Below are 19,220 nucleotides of genomic sequence, written 5' to 3'. Positions count from 1 at the left end.
CTGTCCAGCATACACTTGGAAATACGAGTCTAAGACGTGGCTGGAGATAGAGATTTGGAGGGATAGTTGAGCTACAAGAATGGATGAGACCTTCATGGAAAAAGTAGAGGGTGGAATGAGAAGAGAGGTGGATTTGAAACCACAGTGAACACTGTTATTTAATGGGGCAAAAAAGCAACACGGGACCCTTGAAAGAAGACTGAAAAAGATTTAGGCAATAGGAGAGCTTAGAAAATTCTGAAGCCAAGTAAGGCTCAAAAAGGAAGGAGAGGTCAGTGCCACATGCTGCGGAGAAATAAGAATCGAAAATTATCCTTTGAATTTTGACACAAAAAGTATTTTAAGTGACGTGGTGAGGACAGAAGCAGATTGACAGAGTTCAGGGGTGAGCTCTGGATGAAAAAATGCAGGCAGGTGCTTCCCAGGTCCCGCAGATAGAACTCTGTAGCCGCACTTAAGTTGAGACTGTGACATCTTCCAGGGTAGGCAGGGTCTCTTTCGTCTGTGGTCCCAGCGCCCAGCAATCGGCCTGGAAGAGAGGGTGGCGTCAGTGAGTTCAGTGACTAGGGACGGAGAAAGGCTTCGCGGAGGCAGTCGCTTTGCAGCCGAGGCTTGAAGGATGAGGGTGATTGGGAGGAGAGGTGGGAGGCAGGGCCCCTGGGTGATGGGGCGCTCGGAGTGTGTGAGGGGGGTCTGGGAATGAGGTGGGTTCCTGTAATGTGCGTGTGGCTGTGCAAAGGGGGAAGGCTGTATGTAGGTTTGGAGGGACCTGTTTGGGGAAAAGACACACGGCCAAAGGCTGCTGCGGGGGGGTGGGGGCAGACCCCCCCCCCCACCGCCCCACCCCACTTACGCCGCTGCGCCGTTCCGCGGCGCCTCTACCGGAGCCCTCCCGCCGGGCTGCATGGCGACGGGTGACCGCCAGGGGCCGCTGCCTCGGGTCCCCGGTGCTCCCGCCCCTCTCCATTGGCCTTTGTTGCCGTCGGAGCGCCCCGCTTGACTCGTTCCCGTCCGCCCCCTGGGCCTGGCGGTCGCGCCTGCGCACTGGCAGCTGGCCGGGCGCTCGCAGGGGGAGCTGCTGCAGGCTCCGCGGCGGCGGCGGCAACGGAGGCTGCGGGGGCAGCGGCGCGAGCGGCCGGGCTTGGGGGGGGGTGCCGAGCCCGGCCCGGAAGCCCGAGCAGCTAGAGTGCGGGGTACCTAGGCCCCTCACTCTGGACTCCACAGTCTCCGGGCCGCCTGACCTCCGCACGGGTATATGGGATGGAAGCGGGACCCTCGGGAGCAGGTAAGGGCCCCCGGGAGTGGGGGACGGTGCGTGCTCCAAGGACCAGGGGACTCCCGCGTGAAGAACAGGATTTCCGAGTGAGGAAAGGCTTCCTGAGTGAGGAGAGGGGCTCTTATGGGATGGGGGGCCCAGTTTGAAGGGGGCTGTATGCAGTTCCGGGGGAAACCTTGTGAAGGAAGCCCTAAGAAGGGGGCTGTTTATGAAAGGAGACTGTATGCACTCCTGGAGGTGGGAAGTAATCTGGGAGAAGGGCCTGAACGCACGTAAGGACTCCCGGAGATCCCGGGAGGCCTAGGGAGAGGCCCGGCAGGTGGCAGGGGGCGGGCTCCAGGTGTCCAGGAGAGGAGGGGGTCGACACAGATGGGCCCAGTGCTGCTGCTTGCCGGGGGGCGGGGGTAGGCTAATGTCTCTTGGGAGAAGGCGCCAGAGCTGGGCTGTGAGCTCCGCCCCAGCCGGGCCTGACGCGGGGGCGAGGGTCAGGGGGCGGTGGGTGGGGATCCAGTCCCGGGATTCCCCCCCGTGAGTCTGGGGAGCTGGAGCGGAGGCGCCCGAGCATGCGCGGAGGTGGCAGCTGGAAGTGGCAGCCCGAAGTGGTGGGGGCGTGGCTGCCCGAATCCCCCCACCCCCCCACCCCGCCCGATTTGGCTTGGAAAAAGGAGCCCGCTGATGGGGCGCATTCTCTCTTAAGTTTAAGTTGGCAGAGTGCAAATAGAAATGGCCCCCTTCCCCATCTTTGGGGCTCTTACACTTGATCCTGGAAACCCTCAGTCACAATTTGCCAAGAAGGGGTTGAGAGAAACTGCCAAAATGCCGCCTTATGTCCCTGGGATGAGTAAAGACTGGGACCAAGGCAATGTCCTCCCCCTGAAGAGAGGAGTTAGAAAAGGTGTTGGTTACTGAGGGAGCAAGGCCAGGACCAGGTTTACCTGGAAGGGGTTGTCTACCTGGTTTCCTCATTTCTGGTCCAATACTTTGTAGAGATGGGATATTTTAATCCAAAGATAATGATTTTTCCATTGAAATGTCTCCTCAGGTGACAGCCTAGTCTCTTTCTATTCTTTAATATTTTTTGTGGGTCTATCCCCCACTAGGTATCTTTTCTTTTTCTTCTGTCTGCTCCCCAGAAACTGTCAGGGCCATGTTATTAGACCCAAGGTTGCCAAGTTAGCCTTTTGTCACAAGTAAGTTGTTTAGGGAAGGGGGAGCTTATAGCTTTCACGCTGGTGAGTCCCAGGTGATAGCTTAACTTCTTATTCACAGGCAATCAGAGAGAGGCTGGGAAAGATGAGAACAGAGGAGAGACTGGGTAGGGCTACCTCAAGATCAGAGTCTCCAGGATGGGCTGTGGGATGGTGGCACCTCCTGTGTCCTAGGTCTCTTACCCTTTGATCAGAGGAGCATTCTGGACCTGGGAATCCTTTAGGTCTTGTCTCACTACCTCCTTCCATTTGCTCTAGGGGTGGAAATAGGATTTCTTTTTTTTTTTTTTTAAGATTTTTATTTATTTATTTGACAGAGACAGAAAGAGACAGACACAGCGAGAGAGGGAACACAAGCAGGGGGAGTAGGAGAGGGAGAAGCAGCCTTCCTTCCCGCTGAGCAGGGAGCCCGATGTGGGGCTCCATCCCAGGACCCTGGGATCATGACCTGAGCTGAAGGCAGATGCTTGACGACTGAGCCACCCAGGCGCCCGGAAATAGGATTTCTGTTCAGGACATGAATTCCATTTCATTTGGGACATGAATTTCATTGCCAGTAGAATCATTCTTTTTATGCCAGATCTTACCCCATCCCCCCAAGGAGATAGTTCCTACCAATTTACTTAGCTCATCCTTTTAGTGATCTATAAGTACTTAGTGACTACTTTTCCCCAAACAAAAACGACCTTGTAAAGGCTGTGTAGGTCTTCATGAAGAGCACAGGGAGCAAGTGACTTCAGAAAACCATTTCTCATTCCCTTAGAATTCTTTCTCCATTCTAGGAACTCTCCTGGTTTTCTAGGCTGGAGACTATTTGAGCAACCTGTGTTCTAGATAGAGTAGGAGTAGGTCACAGAGGTCCAGATGGATTGCTAGGAGCCGCCACCCGTACTAGACTGCTAATGATTTCATTCTGATGAATTCCTAATGGACTGGAGGGATGAATAAACTGACTTTTTTGCTTGTTACAAGAGATAAGCTTCTAGGGAAGGGACTAGAGCCTGGTATCTGGAGTTGGCTGTAGCCTAATGGGACAGGCTTTGCGTCGTCAAAAGGTGTAATTGGAATTCAGTCTGGAAGCTGTGAATGGAGGGACCCCATAACTGCCTCCTTCCTAGGCCCAGACTATTGTCTTGGAAGTACACAAAACTAAAGGTACTGGTGGTGGCTTCACTGGGCTATGTCCTGATGTGCCTTCTGTGCTCAGGGGTGTTCTAAGCACATATACTGGATTGGGAGCTCCAGGAGGGTAGAGGTAATATCTAATTTATCTGTGGAAACAGTGAATGTCTAGGCCCTGACACAAAGTACACATTTAGTAATTGAATTGAATCACATTCCAGTGTAAACATAAATGGTTAAGCACATATATGGATATTTAGTAATTTTTGTATACTCACGTGTGGACAAATTTTTTTTAGGAGAGGTTGGCTTCTTAGTCTCTCCTTACCGGACAGCTAACCCAGCCTTGAGTTTGTGTTTTGAATAGGCAGTCTGGCTCCCAAGGAGGTATGTGGGCCTCAAAACTGCAGGGAAGGAATCCCTGAGCCAGGCCTTTCAGCTCTGTTACTTTTCCTTCTCAGGCCTGGTTGGGGATGGGGGAGGGGGAGTGTCTTTTTCATGGCCCCTCCCTCCATGCTTTTGTCTGCAAGGAAGGGCCCCGCCCCTTTCCCCCAAGGCCCAAGCTTTGTCCTCAGTGCTGGGGCCCTCATCTGCATCACAAAGTGGCCGTCTGTCCCTGTCTGGGTTTGAAGGGAAGTGTCTCCCTTTCTCAGACTAAAAGCTGGGGGCAGGGTGGAGTAAGGAGGTGGGGGGAACTTTGTACAGCTCTAAGGCTTGCAGGGGGATGGGTTGTGAGAGAGGTTCTCCCTTTTGCCTTCCCTAGTTTGGGGATGAAGGGGAAGGTGGGGGTTCCCCTGTTTTCCCAAAGCCTCCTTGGAGTGGAGGGTGCCTAAGGCTGAATTTGATGTGTGGTCCTATTTCTGGGGAAGGGAAGCCTTTGAGGTTAGAGTGTTTGTCCCATCCCCCATCATTTCTACCCACCCCCGAGCTCTAGGGGATGTCTTTTTCCCAAGAATTCAAACGATTATTCAGCCTGGAAGGCTAAGGAGGTGAATGGAATGTAAAAACTTGGGGAGGGGAAGGGTATCTCTTATATCCACCAGGTTGTTTATCTTGTGCAGGGTTTATAACTGTTTTTGAGCAGTTTGCAGGTGTTTGTGTGCTGTGTATGCATGTGTGTTCTTTGTGATGTATCTGTGGATCTTTTTGTTCATTCATTTAATATCTGTATGTTGAACACCTCCTATATGCTAGGAGGCAAGATACAGTCCCTGCTCTTGAAGAACTCACAATCTAGGGCGGTGAGGGGTATGTATATAAAGGTAAACTATCTAGGTCTAAGTGTGTGTTTGGGTGTGTATGACAGGAATGTGTCTCACTATGTGTTTTCATCTATCTATTGCTTGTGTGCAATTTCTGTCCAGCTCTTTCTGGGGTAGGCACCCAGGTGCTAGTAGTTAGGCTTTCACTTCCCCATGTAGCTGAGTCCTTGAAGGCCTTTTCCGCCCAGGCTGAGCCTCCATTTCTGTCTGCGTTTCCCTGTCTGCAGAGTGGGGCTGGGCTTGACAGGTGGTTAGAAGGAGATGTAGCAGCTTAGCTCTGGGAAGCATGCCCCTCCCGTGAATGGTTCTGACCTCTTCCTGACCCCCCAGCTGAGGATATGCCCCATCCCCCAGCCTGGCGGACTGTGAAAGCAGAGCTACGGTGATGGGAGGTTCTGGGCTGGTTTATCCCTCTCTCCTCCCACCTGGGCTGGTCCTCTACTGGCAAGGACAATAGTAGCTATGGACAAAGGCTTCTCTTAGTGTCCCTTTTTCCTCCCTTTCCCCTCAAGCTAGAAAATAAAACTAGGGGCAGCAATCTAGCTGGTGGCAAGAGAGGAGAAAGTAGTAGAAGCTGGCTCTGCCCTAGCCTTTTCCCAGGGGCCTGCTCTCTTCTTGAAATTGATCCCTTCTTTTACTATCCGTGCTTTCTGTGTGGAAGGAACTGTGGCTGTGCAGAGTACCTTATTCTTCTCAGAGCCAGTATCTCATTCTTCTCCAGCATGCTAATGGCTGCCTCTCCTTCCCAAGTCCTCTACTCTAGCCTATTCATGGCTCATTCTCCTGTCTTCTTCCTGTCTTCATTCCCTAGCTTTTTCTTCTTCTGAACTTTTTCTTGTCTCCCCAATTGCAGCCTTGCTTCTTGCTCAAGCTCGCAATTCTAACCTATATGTTGCCCAGTCCTTAACTCCAGCCTTCCCTCCGTCCTAGAGTCCTAGATCAAGCCTCTTTCTGCTGTGATTTCCAGTTGTGGCGTCTTTGTCAGCTCCCTGTTTCAGCCTCTCTCCTTTCTTTTGTCTCCAAACTTTATTTTTTAAGCCTTTTCTACTTTTCTGTCTCTCCAACCTCAGCCATTCAGTTGCCTTAATCCTTTCTAAAACATTGTCTCTCTCACATTCCCCCTAGCCTGATCTTTGGATCTTCCTCCTGCCTACATTGCATAGGAGCATTAAGATGTTGCTATTTCATGTTCAGGATGGTGATGAGTGAAGTGAGCATCTGGCTGGCAGAGAAGAGAAGCATACTTGGTCTGCTAGATACCTGGTGGAGGCAGGTGTCTTAATCTAGTACAAGAAAGAAAGTTTTATTATTGGGAGCCAGATTTAGTTCCTCTACTTAACATGTAATAGAAATGTATTAAGTATTCACTTGATGAATTGAAGAGAGACAAGAAGGATAATTTTCCTAACTGGAGAGAGGTTTGAAAAAAATGAACGTGGGTTGTCTGAGCCAGTGGAACCCCTCATTTGGGTTGGGTAGGCAGGAAAGAGCCTTCCCCTATACTCTGCTGTTCCTGTTCTGGGAGGCCTTGTGCCTTCTCTGATCAGAATGATAAGGAGATTGCTAGACTCTGCCCTCACCAGCCTCTTTATCTTGTAGCTGCGGGCGCCTACCTGCCCCCCCTGCAGCAGGTGTTCCAGGCACCTCGCCGGCCTGGCATTGGCACTGTGGGGAAACCAATCAAGCTCCTGGCCAATTACTTTGAGGTGGACATCCCTAAGATTGACGTCTACCACTACGAGGTGGATATCAAGCCGGATAAGTGTCCTCGCAGAGTCAACCGGTAAGTGATGGACATCTAAGCTACGATGTCCAGGAGTCTTTTTACTTTCCTGAGTCTCAGAATCTTCAAAGAGTATCCAGAGAAAACTGGTAGAGGGTGGTATCACCAGATTCAAGGAAGTTTTTGAGGAGGAGATTCCAGGTAAGGTAAACACTGAAAAATATCATTGAATTTGGCTACTAGGAGATAATTGGTGCCTTTTGCAAAGCAGTTTCAGCAGAGTAGTTGGGCTAGTAATCTAACTACAGTGAGTTGAGGAATAAGTAGAAGGTAAAGTGGTAGGGATAGTGAGAGCAGGTAGCCTTTTCTAAATAGCTTGACAGTGAAGCATGAGGAGAGAGAGAATATGTTGGTTACAGAGGATTTATAGGGGTCAAGTACAATGCATTGCACATTGCAATATTTGTTAAAATGAATGAATGGAAAGTTTTTAAGAATGAGACATGGATATGCTTATAAACAGGAGAAGAAGCTAGCTAAAGGTACAGGACAGAAAGAAGAGGAATGCGTTCCCACTCATTGCTAAGGCAGGAAGAAATTACAGGACACATAGTTGGAGGAATTAGCCTTAGAAGAAACAATATTTCTTTCTTTTTGTTTTTTTAAAGATTTTATTTTTAAGTAATCTCTATACCCAACATGGACCTCAGACTCACAACCCCAAGAACAAGAGTCACATTCTCTTCCAACTAAGCCATCTGGGTGCCCCAAAGCAATATTTCTTTTCAAAATTAATTTATTTCATTATTACTTGAAAACTACATATGCACAAAATAAAAATAAATAAATAAAATATTACAAAAAGAGCAGCAGTGAAAAATATCTCCTGTTACCCTGGTCTCCAGTCCCCTAGTCCCTTTCCCTAGAGGCATTCATTGTTACCATTCTTGAGTATGTTTCCATATATTTTTGTTTGCATATGCAAGCATATGTGTATATAAAACATTTTTAAAACGCACAAAATAGGGGCGCTGGGGTGGCTCAATCGGTTAAGTGTCTGCCTTCGGCTCATGTCATGATCTCAGGGTCCTGGGATTGAGCCCCGCATCGGGCTCCTTGCTCAGTGGGGAGCCTGCTTCTCCGTCTCCTTCTGCCGCTCCCCCTGCTTGTGTTCTCTCACTCTCTCTCTCTAAATAAATAAATAAAATCTTTAAAAAAAAACAACTCACAAAATATAGAATTCTATATGCCTTGTTCTGTACCTTTTTCCCACTGAACAGTATATATCAGATCATGCATATCTGCCTCAGTCTTTTGCATTGCTTGATAGATATTCCATTGAATGGATGTATTATAACTTATTTAATAAATCTATTGAGGAACACTTAGCTTTAACCTAAACTTTTGCTACAAAAAGTGAAACTGTTGAATATTATTAAATGTAGATACATTTTTGCACTCAAATATGAGTGTATCTATAGGATAAATTCCTAGGAGTAGAATTGCTGGCATAATACATTGAAAAATTTGAGATATTACCAGTTTTTTTTTTTTTTAAGGTAAGTTGTACCAATTTATACTCCCATCATCAGAGTATCAGTGCCTCTTCCCCTGTCTGTACCACTCCAGTGTATTGGATTTTTTGACCTTTGGAATTCTGATAAGTAGAAAATTATATCTTGAGCTAATTTTACTTACTTATTTTTTAATTTTTTTAAAGTAAGCTCTGTGCCCAGTGTGGGGCTTGAACTCACAACCCTGAGATCAAGAGTTGCATGCTGTACCAATTGAGCCAGCCAGGTGCCCCAATCTTGGTTTAATTTTAAATTCTGTTTCTCTATTGAGTGAAGTTGAACAAATTTTCATTTATTTATTTATTATTATTATTTTTTTAAGATTTTATTTATTTGACAGAGAAATAGAGAGCACAATTAGGCAGAGCAGCAGGCAGAGAGAGGAGGAGAAGCAGGCTCTCTGCTGAGCAGGGAGCCCGATGCGGGGCTCCATCCCAGGACCCTGGGATCATGACCTGAGCCAAAGGTAGACGCTTAACCGACTGAGCTACCCAGGCGCCCCAAATTTTCATATATTTAAAAATTATATATGAAAGGGACATTTCAAGTGTGAGGGGAAAAGAAAAGAGGTGTACATATATAAATATGTTTATTCATTTGTCTGGGAACTTGAAGGTGGCCTTGCCTATCTTGCGCTCTCTTTTTAGAGTCATTAGAGTTGATTTTTGATTGGAGGTAGGAATGGGTTCTGCAGTTAGAGGGTGGAGGAGAAAGTTTGACACAGTCTATGAGGGATGGAACTGATCAGGGATATGGAAAAGATTGCTTGGTAGGACTAAAGCCTAGTTGGGATTGAAACCACGTGTTTACAGTTATTTACAATGTATAATTTGAGTTTTTTAAATCCAGTAGTATTCAAGAGCTTTGAAAGTGAAGAAGTCAGATAGTTGGATGGAATGGTATTTTGAAGGATAAATGGACATTCTGGGATCTTAGTGGCAGAGGAGAGGAAGTGAAATCAAGAAAGAGATGATAACGGAGTGATAATGGGGTGGTGGGACTAAGGGCTTCAGAGAGATGGAAGAGATGGGGTTCTTCTTCCACAGTTTATTCCTATTCCAATTCATATCTTTTCCTCATCTACCTTCTTTATGTCTCAGCTTGGGGATTAGAGCAGCCTGGATTTTGTTCCTGATTCTAGATAGACCCTGGGAATGAGTGCTTTTCCTCTCTGTGCTGGCCCCACCCCCCCCACCCCCCGCCCCCCGCTCAGAAGGCACATGTACCTACTCTTTCAGATCCTTTAGAGTCTTGGTGATCTGAGAACCAGAAGCATCACTTGATAGCTTGTTAGAACTGTAGAATTTTAGGCTTTGCTCTAGACCTGAATTAGAATCTGCATTTTAATAAAATCTCCAGGTGATTCATATGAATGTTGACGTTTGAGAAGCACTACCATAGAGTAGATGAGATTAGAGTAGCTGCTAGGAGGGGATGGACATTACCTGAACATCGAATTGCTTCCAAAAGCTTGAAGTAGTAGTCTCTCAGCTCCTATAGGCTGCTCCTATCCCCCACAGGGAAGTGGTGGAATACATGGTCCAGCATTTCAAGCCTCAGATCTTTGGTGATCGCAAGCCCGTGTATGATGGAAAGAAGAACATTTACACTGTCACAGCACTGCCCATTGGCAATGAACGGGTAAGCTGGGAGTCAGGCTAGACCTTTGTCAGGTGTCTGGGGTGGTACAGAACTCATATAAGCCTATTTGGACTCTGGCAGTCCAGAAATTCCTTTCATCTTTTATGATGAGGAAGTGTGTTTTAGGGTGAGGGATGGGTAGATGCTGATGTTTATTTAGCCTAGTGTATGTCTGTCCCTGTCCCAAACAGACTGAGATAAGACTTAAAACAGACCTAAAGGACTTCTGCTAAGTTGAGAAGGATAGACGTACTGAGCTAAGGTAGCTAGAGACTAAATGTCTGGATTTCGTGTGAAATCTTCTTTGTGAGCCCCTATCAGTTTAAGGAGCAGGTGCTTGGCAAATCTGTGTTGTGCGGGACAGCTGGGACAGGGCAAGGAATGTTGGACTGTGGGAAGGCATTGGCAATCTTTCACTCCTTTCCTCTGAAGGTTGACTTTGAGGTGACAATCCCTGGGGAAGGGAAGGATCGAATCTTCAAGGTCTCCATCAAGTGGCTAGCTATTGTTAGCTGGCGCATGCTGCATGAGGCCCTGGTCAGTGGCCAGATCCCTGTTCCCTTGGAGTCCGTGCAAGCCCTGGATGTGGCCATGAGGCACCTGGCATCCATGAGGTACTGGGTTTAGTTAGTATCTGGGCAACTAGTGGTGGCAGAATTGCTATGTGGGGAGGTGGGGAATGAGCACATACTAAGGTCCCACAGTATGCCTTTCAAATAAAGCATTCATTGAAGCCCTACCATATGCCAAGCAGTGTGCATATACATTTAGGTGGTTTAAAGCCTTGGCCCTGGCCCTTATAGATATCTTTGGACCTTCACCCCATCTGTCCCTGCAGGACAGAGAAAAGATAGACTTGCACAAGGTCAGTCATACAACTAGTAAAGGATCAGAGCTGGAATTAAAGCCCTGGTGTCCTGCCTTCCAGGCCAGGGCTCCTCCGTGCCCAGGATGCCTCACAGGGTGGGGGCCTGTGCCCGAGGGACCAGTTCTCTGCCTGTCCCTGCCAGGTACACCCCCGTGGGCCGCTCCTTCTTCTCACCGCCTGAGGGCTACTACCACCCGCTGGGGGGTGGGCGCGAGGTCTGGTTCGGCTTTCACCAGTCTGTGCGCCCTGCCATGTGGAAGATGATGCTCAACATTGATGGTGAGTGGGGAGAGCTATGGAGCCAGGGGCACCCTGAGTCCAGTGACCACACTCCCAGCCTCATCCCTCCCAGCTCTGCAACCATACTCCTAGTCTAATCCCTATAGCCCTGGGACCCCTCTCCCATCCCAATACCCTATAAGGAAGAGGGTGTGAAGAGCAGTGCCTCCATTTATTCTGGAAGACCAAACCTGAGCTGAGCTATACCTGCCCTGTCCCCACAGTCTCAGCCACTGCCTTCTACAAGGCACAGCCGGTGATTGAGTTCATGTGTGAGGTGCTGGACATCAGGAACATAGATGAGCAGCCCAAGTCCCTCACAGACTCTCAGCGTGTGCGTTTCACCAAGGAGATCAAAGGTGAGGACCCAACCAAGTGGGGAAGGGAAACAGCACCATTTTGTCTTTAGTCCTACTTGGGATATGTCCAGGGGAGAGGCCAAGCCTGGGCGCATGAGCAGCCTTTTCCAACCCTGACAAGCAGTGTGTGTATCCCAGGCCTAAAGGTGGAAGTGACCCACTGTGGACAGATGAAGAGGAAATACCGTGTGTGTAATGTTACCCGCCGCCCTGCCAGCCATCAGACGTGAGTTGACAGGCTGCTAAGCCATACCTTGATAGAAGAGGGCTGATATTTCAACATACTTCTTTCACTCCCCTCCCTCTCCCCAACCCCTACCAGCCCTGAGGATGAGCCCTGTTTTCAAAGATAAGCTGTGGGAGTTTGGTATCCCTCCTCCAAACCTCCCAGATCCTTAATACTCTCCTTAATGTTTTTACCTTCTTGGTCTCCACCTTTCCTCCTTGGGCCTTTACTGTAGATCAGGAGTCTTCTCCGGACTGCTGTCTCAGTTCTGTAAATGTTAGGATCTCTCACAACTTATTCTTCCTCCTGAAAAAGAAAGCAGGGCTCCTGGGCTAGACCTTGGGGAAACTGTCATTGATTCCATCTACTTTCTTGACCTCAGACTACTGGACTATGAGTACCTGCTGTGTGTTGGACTTTATGCTCAGCCTTAGAAGTGCATATGTCAGATATGGTCTTGAATGTTGTGGAACTTGCCTCTCAAATCTTTTGTCTTCACTCTGGGAGCTGTGTATTGCCTGCTTTCCCATGAGTGGCAGTGCTCAAAGAGGCTGGATAGGGATGAAGCCAAGTCTGGGGCTTCCCATGGTTGTAAGTCTAAAGAGTTGGGATTAAATGCTGGGCTCTGACACTTCTTTCCCTTTCTCCAAACAGGTTTCCCTTGCAGCTGGAGAGTGGACAGACTGTGGAGTGCACAGTGGCACAGTATTTCAAGCAGAAATATAACCTTCAGCTCAAGTATCCCCATCTGCCCTGCCTGCAAGTTGGCCAGGAACAAAAGCATACCTACCTGCCCTTAGAGGTGAGGCTGCCAAGTAATGGCTGGGTTGGAGAACAAACATTGTACCTGCACACTGATATGAGAGGTCTGTTCTTCCATTCGTAGTCTCTCATTCTCATTTTGAAGTTTGGAAAATTGATGTTCTGAGAGGTATGAGGTCATTCTGTGAATTGTAGGCCTCATTCTTACCTGCTAATTTCTTTCGTTATTCCCCATCCTGCTCTCATGTTCTTTTAGGACTGCCAGGCAAAGGTGAAAGCTGTATTTATGTTTAATAAATAAGTAGTTTGTTCATGACAGATTTCAGATATCCACATTCATTTTAATTTTTATTTCTCTTACCGTGTCTTAACTTTTAATTTTTCTTACCTGCAGCTGGGGATCCTAAATGACCTAGAGATACAAGTATACCTTATTTTCCAGAAAATGGGAGATACCTGTTAGCTATAATGTGAATCCTATTCATGTTATCAATGTGATGATCGATGTGTTCTTTTGAAAAGGTTTTAGGCCCAAGATTTATCATAGTTTTATGCTTTAGCAGACCTTTAAAATCCTGCAGTTAAAGAACAGAAATGCTGTTTAAGTCATAGAATATAAATGCAGAACCATTGGGGTATATTTGTTTTGGTATACACTAGCCAAAATGTCTAATGAGAAACTACTGCTGACTTCTTCATTGTTTAGTCCAGTACTACTCCAGGTGTGGTCAGTAACAGCAACAGGTATTACTTGAGTGGGACTTGTTTGAAATGCAGAATCTCAGGTTCCACCTAGAACTATTGAATCAAAATCGTCTTTTAACAGAATCCAAAGAGGATTCATATGAACATTACAGTTGGAGAAGCACTAACCTAGAATAACATCTTGCTCTGTTTCCACAGCAGGAGTCAGACAGCTGGGACCAAAGCTCAAGCCTTCCGTGAGCTTCTGGGATTTCAGAACTAACCAGGGGGAATTAGGCTGAGGGGAGATAAGATCCCAATACCCAAGAACTCTGATTTTAGTTAATAGCTGTTGATGCATGGAAAGTGGGATGAAGACAGTATGTTCTCTTGAAGTGTAAAAAGGAGTCTTCAGGGACAATCCCAGCTAAGTAGATAGGCTTTAGTTAATATCTACTGCAAGCTAAGATTTTTAGCAAATTAACATTACTTCTGTTTAAGCATTAGTTTCCAAGGTGAATAATTTACATAATGACATATTTTTATTCTTACTATCATTTGTTTATTTAACAAATATTAATTGAGCTCATGCTGTGTGTCATACGCTCTTTTAGGTGCTGGAAATGCAGAGATTAACAAGACAGAGAAGGTCCCTGCTGTCGTGGAGCTTACATTCTAGAAGGGGGAGATAGACAATAAATAAATAAGATAGTTTCAGATAGTTGTAAATGGTATAAGAATAATAAAACAGATTAAGGGGACAGAAGTAAGGGAGGAGGGGTTTGGAGAGCCACTTTAGTTATTATGGTCAGGGAGGGTCTCTTTTAGGAGACATTTGAGTCCTAAATTATAGAAACAACCTTTAATAACTTGAGGGAAGATCCTTCCAGGCAGGAAGTAAATAGTAAGTACAAAGGCTCTAAAGCAGCAAGGAGCTTGGATTTCTTAAGAGATAAGAAGGCCGTATGGCTGGTGTGTAGTGTATGAGGGGAAAAGCAATAGGGGATGGTTTCAGAGAGAAGTGCAGGGTCTAATCATGTAGGCTATTATAGCCAGGTGGGACTTTTTTTTGTTTTGTTTTGCTTTTTAGAATAACTTTATCAAGATATAATTCACATACCATAAAATTTACCGTCTTAAAATGTACAATTCAGTGGTTTTTAGTATGTTCAGAGTTGTATAAGCATCACCATTATCTAATTCTAAAACATTTCGTCATCTCCAGAAGAAAACCTATACCCATTAGTAGTCACTTATACTCCTCCTCGCCACGAATCAGCCCTTAGTAATCACTAATCTATTTCTGTCTTTGTGCATTTGTCTATTCTGGACATTTCATATGAATAGAATTATATAATATGTGGCTTTTTTTGCCTGGCATATTCCACTTAGCATAATGTCTTCAAGGTTCGTTATATTGTAGCATGTGTCAGAATTTTCTTCCTTTTTAAGGCTAAATACTATTCTCTTGTACATATATACCACATTTTTTTAATCCATTCATTCATTCATTGATGGATACACTTAGGTTGCTTCCACTTTTTTAGCTATAATGAATAATGCTGCTATGAATATAGGTGTACAGATATTTGTTCTAGTCCCTGCTTTCATTTCTTTTGAGTACATACTCAGATATGGATTCACTGAATCATATCGTAATTATGTGTTTAATTTTTTGAGGAATCACCATACTGTTTTCCACAGTGGCTGTACCATTTCACATTCTTACCAGTAATGCACAGGGTTCCAATTTCTCCACATGCCTGCTTTAGTTTTTTCCTAATGTTGATTCTGTAGCTGAAATTATCTGTCAAGAGTGCTACAACTTTAAGGTGCTTTTAAGAGGGCAACCTCCTAAATTAACAATTCTGGATTTTTATTAATTGAATCGACTAATTTGTATATTCTTTGGGATATGGAATTTAAGAGCAGGTGACCTTGTCCTGGTTTTACCTACCATTTTTCAAAATAAAATTTGGAAATTAGGAGGAAAACCAGTACTTACATAGTGTTGGCCCTATGGGAACAAATTATGTATTTCATTTTGTCTACCTCCTCACAACAACCTCATAGACAGCTAGTGTTTTATCCCATGACTGAAATTAAAGAAGCAGAGTCTCAGAGTAGTTAAGGGACCTGCCCAAGGTAATATCACCTAGAAATGGCAAAGCTGGACTTCAAACTCAAGCCTTCCCAACCTACTGGCTTTCTCTATACTCTGCCAACAGACTTCCTGTTCATAGCATCCTGAATGTAGTATATTGGGGAATGGAAGTCTTGTACTTTACTAGAAAGTCTTTTCTGATTTCCATTGTGTTCTCTTGGGCCTAAAACAGGAATGCATGGCAGGATGTTCCTCACACCAATAGAGGACGCTGTCAGACAACACAGACTGATTTTAGGGCTTAGTGATCATCTGTAGGCTGGGGCTCAAGAGTTAAGAGCCATCTCCAGTTCTCCTGGTGGGTTGCAGAGGAGCAACTGACTGCTTGTCACTATTTAAGAGGGCTATCTACTACCTTAGGAATCCAGTTTGTGTGTATTGAGTTTTTTAGTATCCAGAAGAGCTCTATAGTGGGTCCTTTGGTAAATAATAATTTATGCTAGAGTTTACTGAGTGTTTACTGTGTTCCAGAACTGTACACAGTCCTTTAAGTGCTTTATTTTATTTAGTCTCTGAACAACCCTATGAGATTGTTACTTTTCTTCCCAGTTAACATGAGACCTGAGCCCCGATCTGGCTCTGGATCCCAATCTGTTAATGACAAAGTGGCTATATTGCCTTTCGTATTGCACATGGATCTTTTCTAACTTACCTGTCTCTGCACAAGAGATTTTGCAGTCCCCTTCCCAGGGCTGACAGCCAAGGTCTCTTCCCTTATTGTGGGGCTCTGGGTACAGGGTGGACTGTACTCAAGCCAGAGCTACCTGTCCTTCTCGTTTCCTCAGGTCTGTAACATTGTGGCTGGGCAGCGCTGCATTAAGAAGTTGACCGACAACCAGACTTCGACCATGATAAAGGCTACAGCTAGGTCGGCCCCAGACAGACAGGAGGAGATTAGCCGCCTGGTCAGTAGGGCTGCAGAGAAATGTATGCTTGGTTGCTCAGTCATTGGGGCCCCTGGTAGCATAGATGCTTTTCTGCCTTGGCAGGATCCTCAGGAGAACACAAGTCTGGATTTGTTGCCTGGGATTCCATAGGACTGCTCTTGCTCTTGACCCTGTAGCTACTTGGCTTCCTATTTCTTTTTCCCTCCTGTATTACTTCCCTGTGTTATCCACTCCCGCTTACTTCACTTTCCACTTTCCCACCTTTTTTTAGGGCTATTACTTGCCAGCCCCAGCTGCTCTTCAGGGCTTTCTCCTTGGGACCCAGAGGGTGAGCAGTATTGCCAAGCTGCTACTCTCCTGAGATCCCCTTCTTTTGTCTTGCAGATGAAGAATGCCAGCTATAATCTAGATCCCTACATCCAGGAATTTGGGATCAAAGTGAAGGATGACATGACGGAGGTGACGGGGCGAGTGCTGCCGGCCCCCATCTTGCAGTACGGCGGCCGGGTGAGCAGGGTCAGGGCCAGACAACATCTCTAGGGCATATGGGAGGGGGGAATTGGGTTTATATAACCAGGGGCTTTTGCTCCCCTACTCACCTGGCTCTGCTGAGGCTCACCTGGGCAACCCCTCTGCCTATCCCCAGAACCGGGCCATTGCCACACCTAATCAGGGTGTCTGGGACATGCGGGGGAAACAGTTCTACAATGGGATTGAGATCAAAGTCTGGGCCATCGCCTGCTTCGCACCCCAAAAACAGTGTCGAGAAGAGGTGCTCAAGTAAGGAGGGTTGGGTGTATGGGTGGAAGGGTGGGAAGGACCCTAGCTGCCTACTTTCCCCTACCCACAAGGGACCAAGATTTGATCTGTGGTCTCTTCTTTCTGACTCTTGACCCTGCTTCCCTGTGCTTCCTGGCTCAAACTTCTGCCTATTCCTTTTCTGTCCATCTGTGGTCAGAAGGCTTGATAAGAAGCTGTATTTGCGTCAGAAATGATGATTTCAGGACATGAATCTCCTAAGGGAGGCCTGAATTATTTTATTGTTATAATTACTAACATTGGTAGTAAATAGTATAGTGATGACTATAATGTTGCACCAACACTCTAATTTTATGTTCTCTCATTTCATCTTCATAGTGAGTACTTGGTGGTATTTCCATTTTCAGGAGACTGAGACTCAAAGAGTACCTTGTACAAGGTTTACATATCAGGAAAGTGTCAGAGTTGGGATCAAATCAGATCTGAGGCTTCAAAGCTTATATTCCTCATTGGAAACAAAAGCTCAGCTGGTTCTCTGCACTGTCCTGTCCTGTATTATATACAGAATTTGTTCATTCAGGTCCAAGTGACCTGAGTTAGATGAACATGAGTTGTAAGGGCCTCTTAGCTTACTTAGTGGCTGAGGGGCTCGGAACATATGACAGCAATGAAGAAAATGATATAGCCAGATGGTTTAAAGGAACACATTAGGGGAGTAATGGTCTTGAGCAAATGAATGAATAGTAAAGTAACTGACCCTTCCCCTGCAGTCTTTTTTTTATTGAGATATTTCAAATACCACAAAATTAACCCATTTAAAGTGTATAGTTAAGTAGTTCCTGTAGTCTTTTGATGTGGTCACTTCTTACTCTCTTTGGATCTAGAGTAGGGTCAAAGGATCAATGCCCACCTAGGCTGAGGAAGAGTTGGTGGAGCTGACCACTTTGGGTATTGACAAGGATAATAAAGCTGTGTGTTCTGGCAGGTTCAGCTGGCCTTAGATTTTCATAAGAATTAGTTACAGCAGCACCTGATGAATGTAGGGACTCCGGCTGCCCTGCCTGTCCTTCTCCCCTCTCCCCTCATAGATACACAACTACCACCATCACACTTAATAGTTTCTTTTAAGTGAGTTCCTCTTGTCCCCTTTCCTGCGTTTTGGGGATTTTAGCACCATTTAGATTAGGCCACTCCTAGCCTTGGCCTGCATTGGAGAGCTGGCCTTTAGCAATATTGGAAAGGCTCCCAGCTCTCTGCCTTTGTGTCAGCTTATTGGCTAGCTCTGTTCTCTGTATGCGTCTCTCATTCCCATGTTCTTTCCCTGTTCAGTTCTTTTGAGAAAATTCATTGTTTTTGATATTTTGGGGTACAGAAACTGATAAACCTAGATCTGTGCGTTGGGAGTCTATTCATCAGACATCCCCTTCTCCCAATGATCCCCAGATGCACGGGGTAAGAATATGACTTGTACACCTGGGTCAGTGGTACCCAGTTGGATGTTTGGTTCTGGGCTAAGGATTAAAATCGGAGTCTTCGGGTATGGCAGTGGATGAGATTGTCCAGGGAGAATGTACATGGTGAACAGAGGCTGAATATAAGAACTCTGAGAAACTGGAAAGTAAATAGAGCAAAGTTCATAAGTGTGTGTGAGGGGATGGGATCCAGAGCACAGGAAAAGAGATAGAAGAGAGAAGTGAAGGTGGCTGTGGAGGTTGAGAAATTGGTAATTGGGGATGGATGAGGGAGTCCTATGGTCAACCCTCAGGATTTTTCTTCTGGCTAAAGAAGTTCTGTTACCTCCACCATATCACTTTTAGGAGAGGATTTCAAGATCTTCCCCATTCTAGACTTCTTTCAACACGTGGCCCCCAGCACAGAACACAGTATGCTAAGTATGATCTGGTGGTAGAGAAAAGATTGGGAATACCACTTTCTTTGAAGTAGAGACCCACTTAATAAATTTGACTTACTAAATTTGATGTTCCTTTATATCCTCCATACTAGTTCAGTTCCTCCCTCTAATGTAGCCACTGTCATGAACTATTATGACCTTCCATCTAATTTATATGTTTTACACACCTATATACAAATGATTTAAATTTTATTTTTAAGATTTAGTTATTTATTTTAGAGAGACAGCACAGGGGTGGGGGGGGCGGGGAGGCGGGAAGGGGCAGAGGGAGAGGGAGAGAGAAGCCCAAGCAGACTCCAAGCTGAGTGTGGAGCCCAACATGGGGCTCAGTCTCACGACCCTGAGATCACAATCCAGCCAAAACCAAGAGTCAGAGTTCAACGGCCTATGCCACCGAGGCACCCCTCAAGTGATTTTGTATTTTACATAATAGTATCATACTGTATTTATCTTGTGGTTACTTTTTTTTTCTTTACTAAATATGTGAAAAAATACTTATTTTCTCACGATATAG

The 19,220-nt window shown here is 45.9% G+C and overlaps 1 protein-coding gene across 3 annotated transcripts in view; it reads left to right on the top strand.

Annotated features, from left to right (window-relative positions):
- The first annotated feature begins 1,073 nt into the window (after positions 1 to 1,073).
- AGO1 (argonaute RISC component 1) overlaps positions 1,074 to 19,220 on the top strand; it is a 37,278-nt gene continuing 19,131 nt past the window's right edge. The window contains exons 1-11 of one of the 3 annotated variants that reach the window (XM_032387895.1): positions 1,074 to 1,285; positions 6,468 to 6,651; positions 9,686 to 9,806; positions 10,239 to 10,420; positions 10,817 to 10,953; positions 11,178 to 11,312; positions 11,451 to 11,538; positions 12,193 to 12,340; positions 15,934 to 16,053; positions 16,420 to 16,542; positions 16,682 to 16,815. In XM_032387895.1, the coding sequence (XP_032243786.1) occupies positions 1,261 to 1,285; positions 6,468 to 6,651; positions 9,686 to 9,806; positions 10,239 to 10,420; positions 10,817 to 10,953; positions 11,178 to 11,312; positions 11,451 to 11,538; positions 12,193 to 12,340; positions 15,934 to 16,053; positions 16,420 to 16,542; positions 16,682 to 16,815 (1,397 nt within the window). In that variant the 5' untranslated portion in view covers positions 1,074 to 1,260. Of the gene's footprint in view, positions 1,286 to 6,467; positions 6,652 to 9,685; positions 9,807 to 10,238; positions 10,421 to 10,734; positions 10,954 to 11,177; positions 11,313 to 11,450; positions 11,539 to 12,192; positions 12,341 to 15,933; positions 16,054 to 16,419; positions 16,543 to 16,681; positions 16,816 to 19,220 lie in introns of those variants that run through there. The other 2 variants (XM_032387903.1, XM_032387909.1) reach the window with 2 other exon arrangements.

The sequence above is a fragment of the Phoca vitulina genome, unplaced genomic scaffold (genome assembly GCF_004348235.1).
Source record: "Phoca vitulina isolate PV1807 unplaced genomic scaffold, GSC_HSeal_1.0 scaffold2, whole genome shotgun sequence".
NCBI classification, from domain to species: Eukaryota; Metazoa; Chordata; class Mammalia; order Carnivora; family Phocidae; genus Phoca; species Phoca vitulina.
The sequence above is the reverse complement of the archived record's forward strand: the minus strand, read 5'-3'. Positions and strand labels throughout refer to the sequence as shown.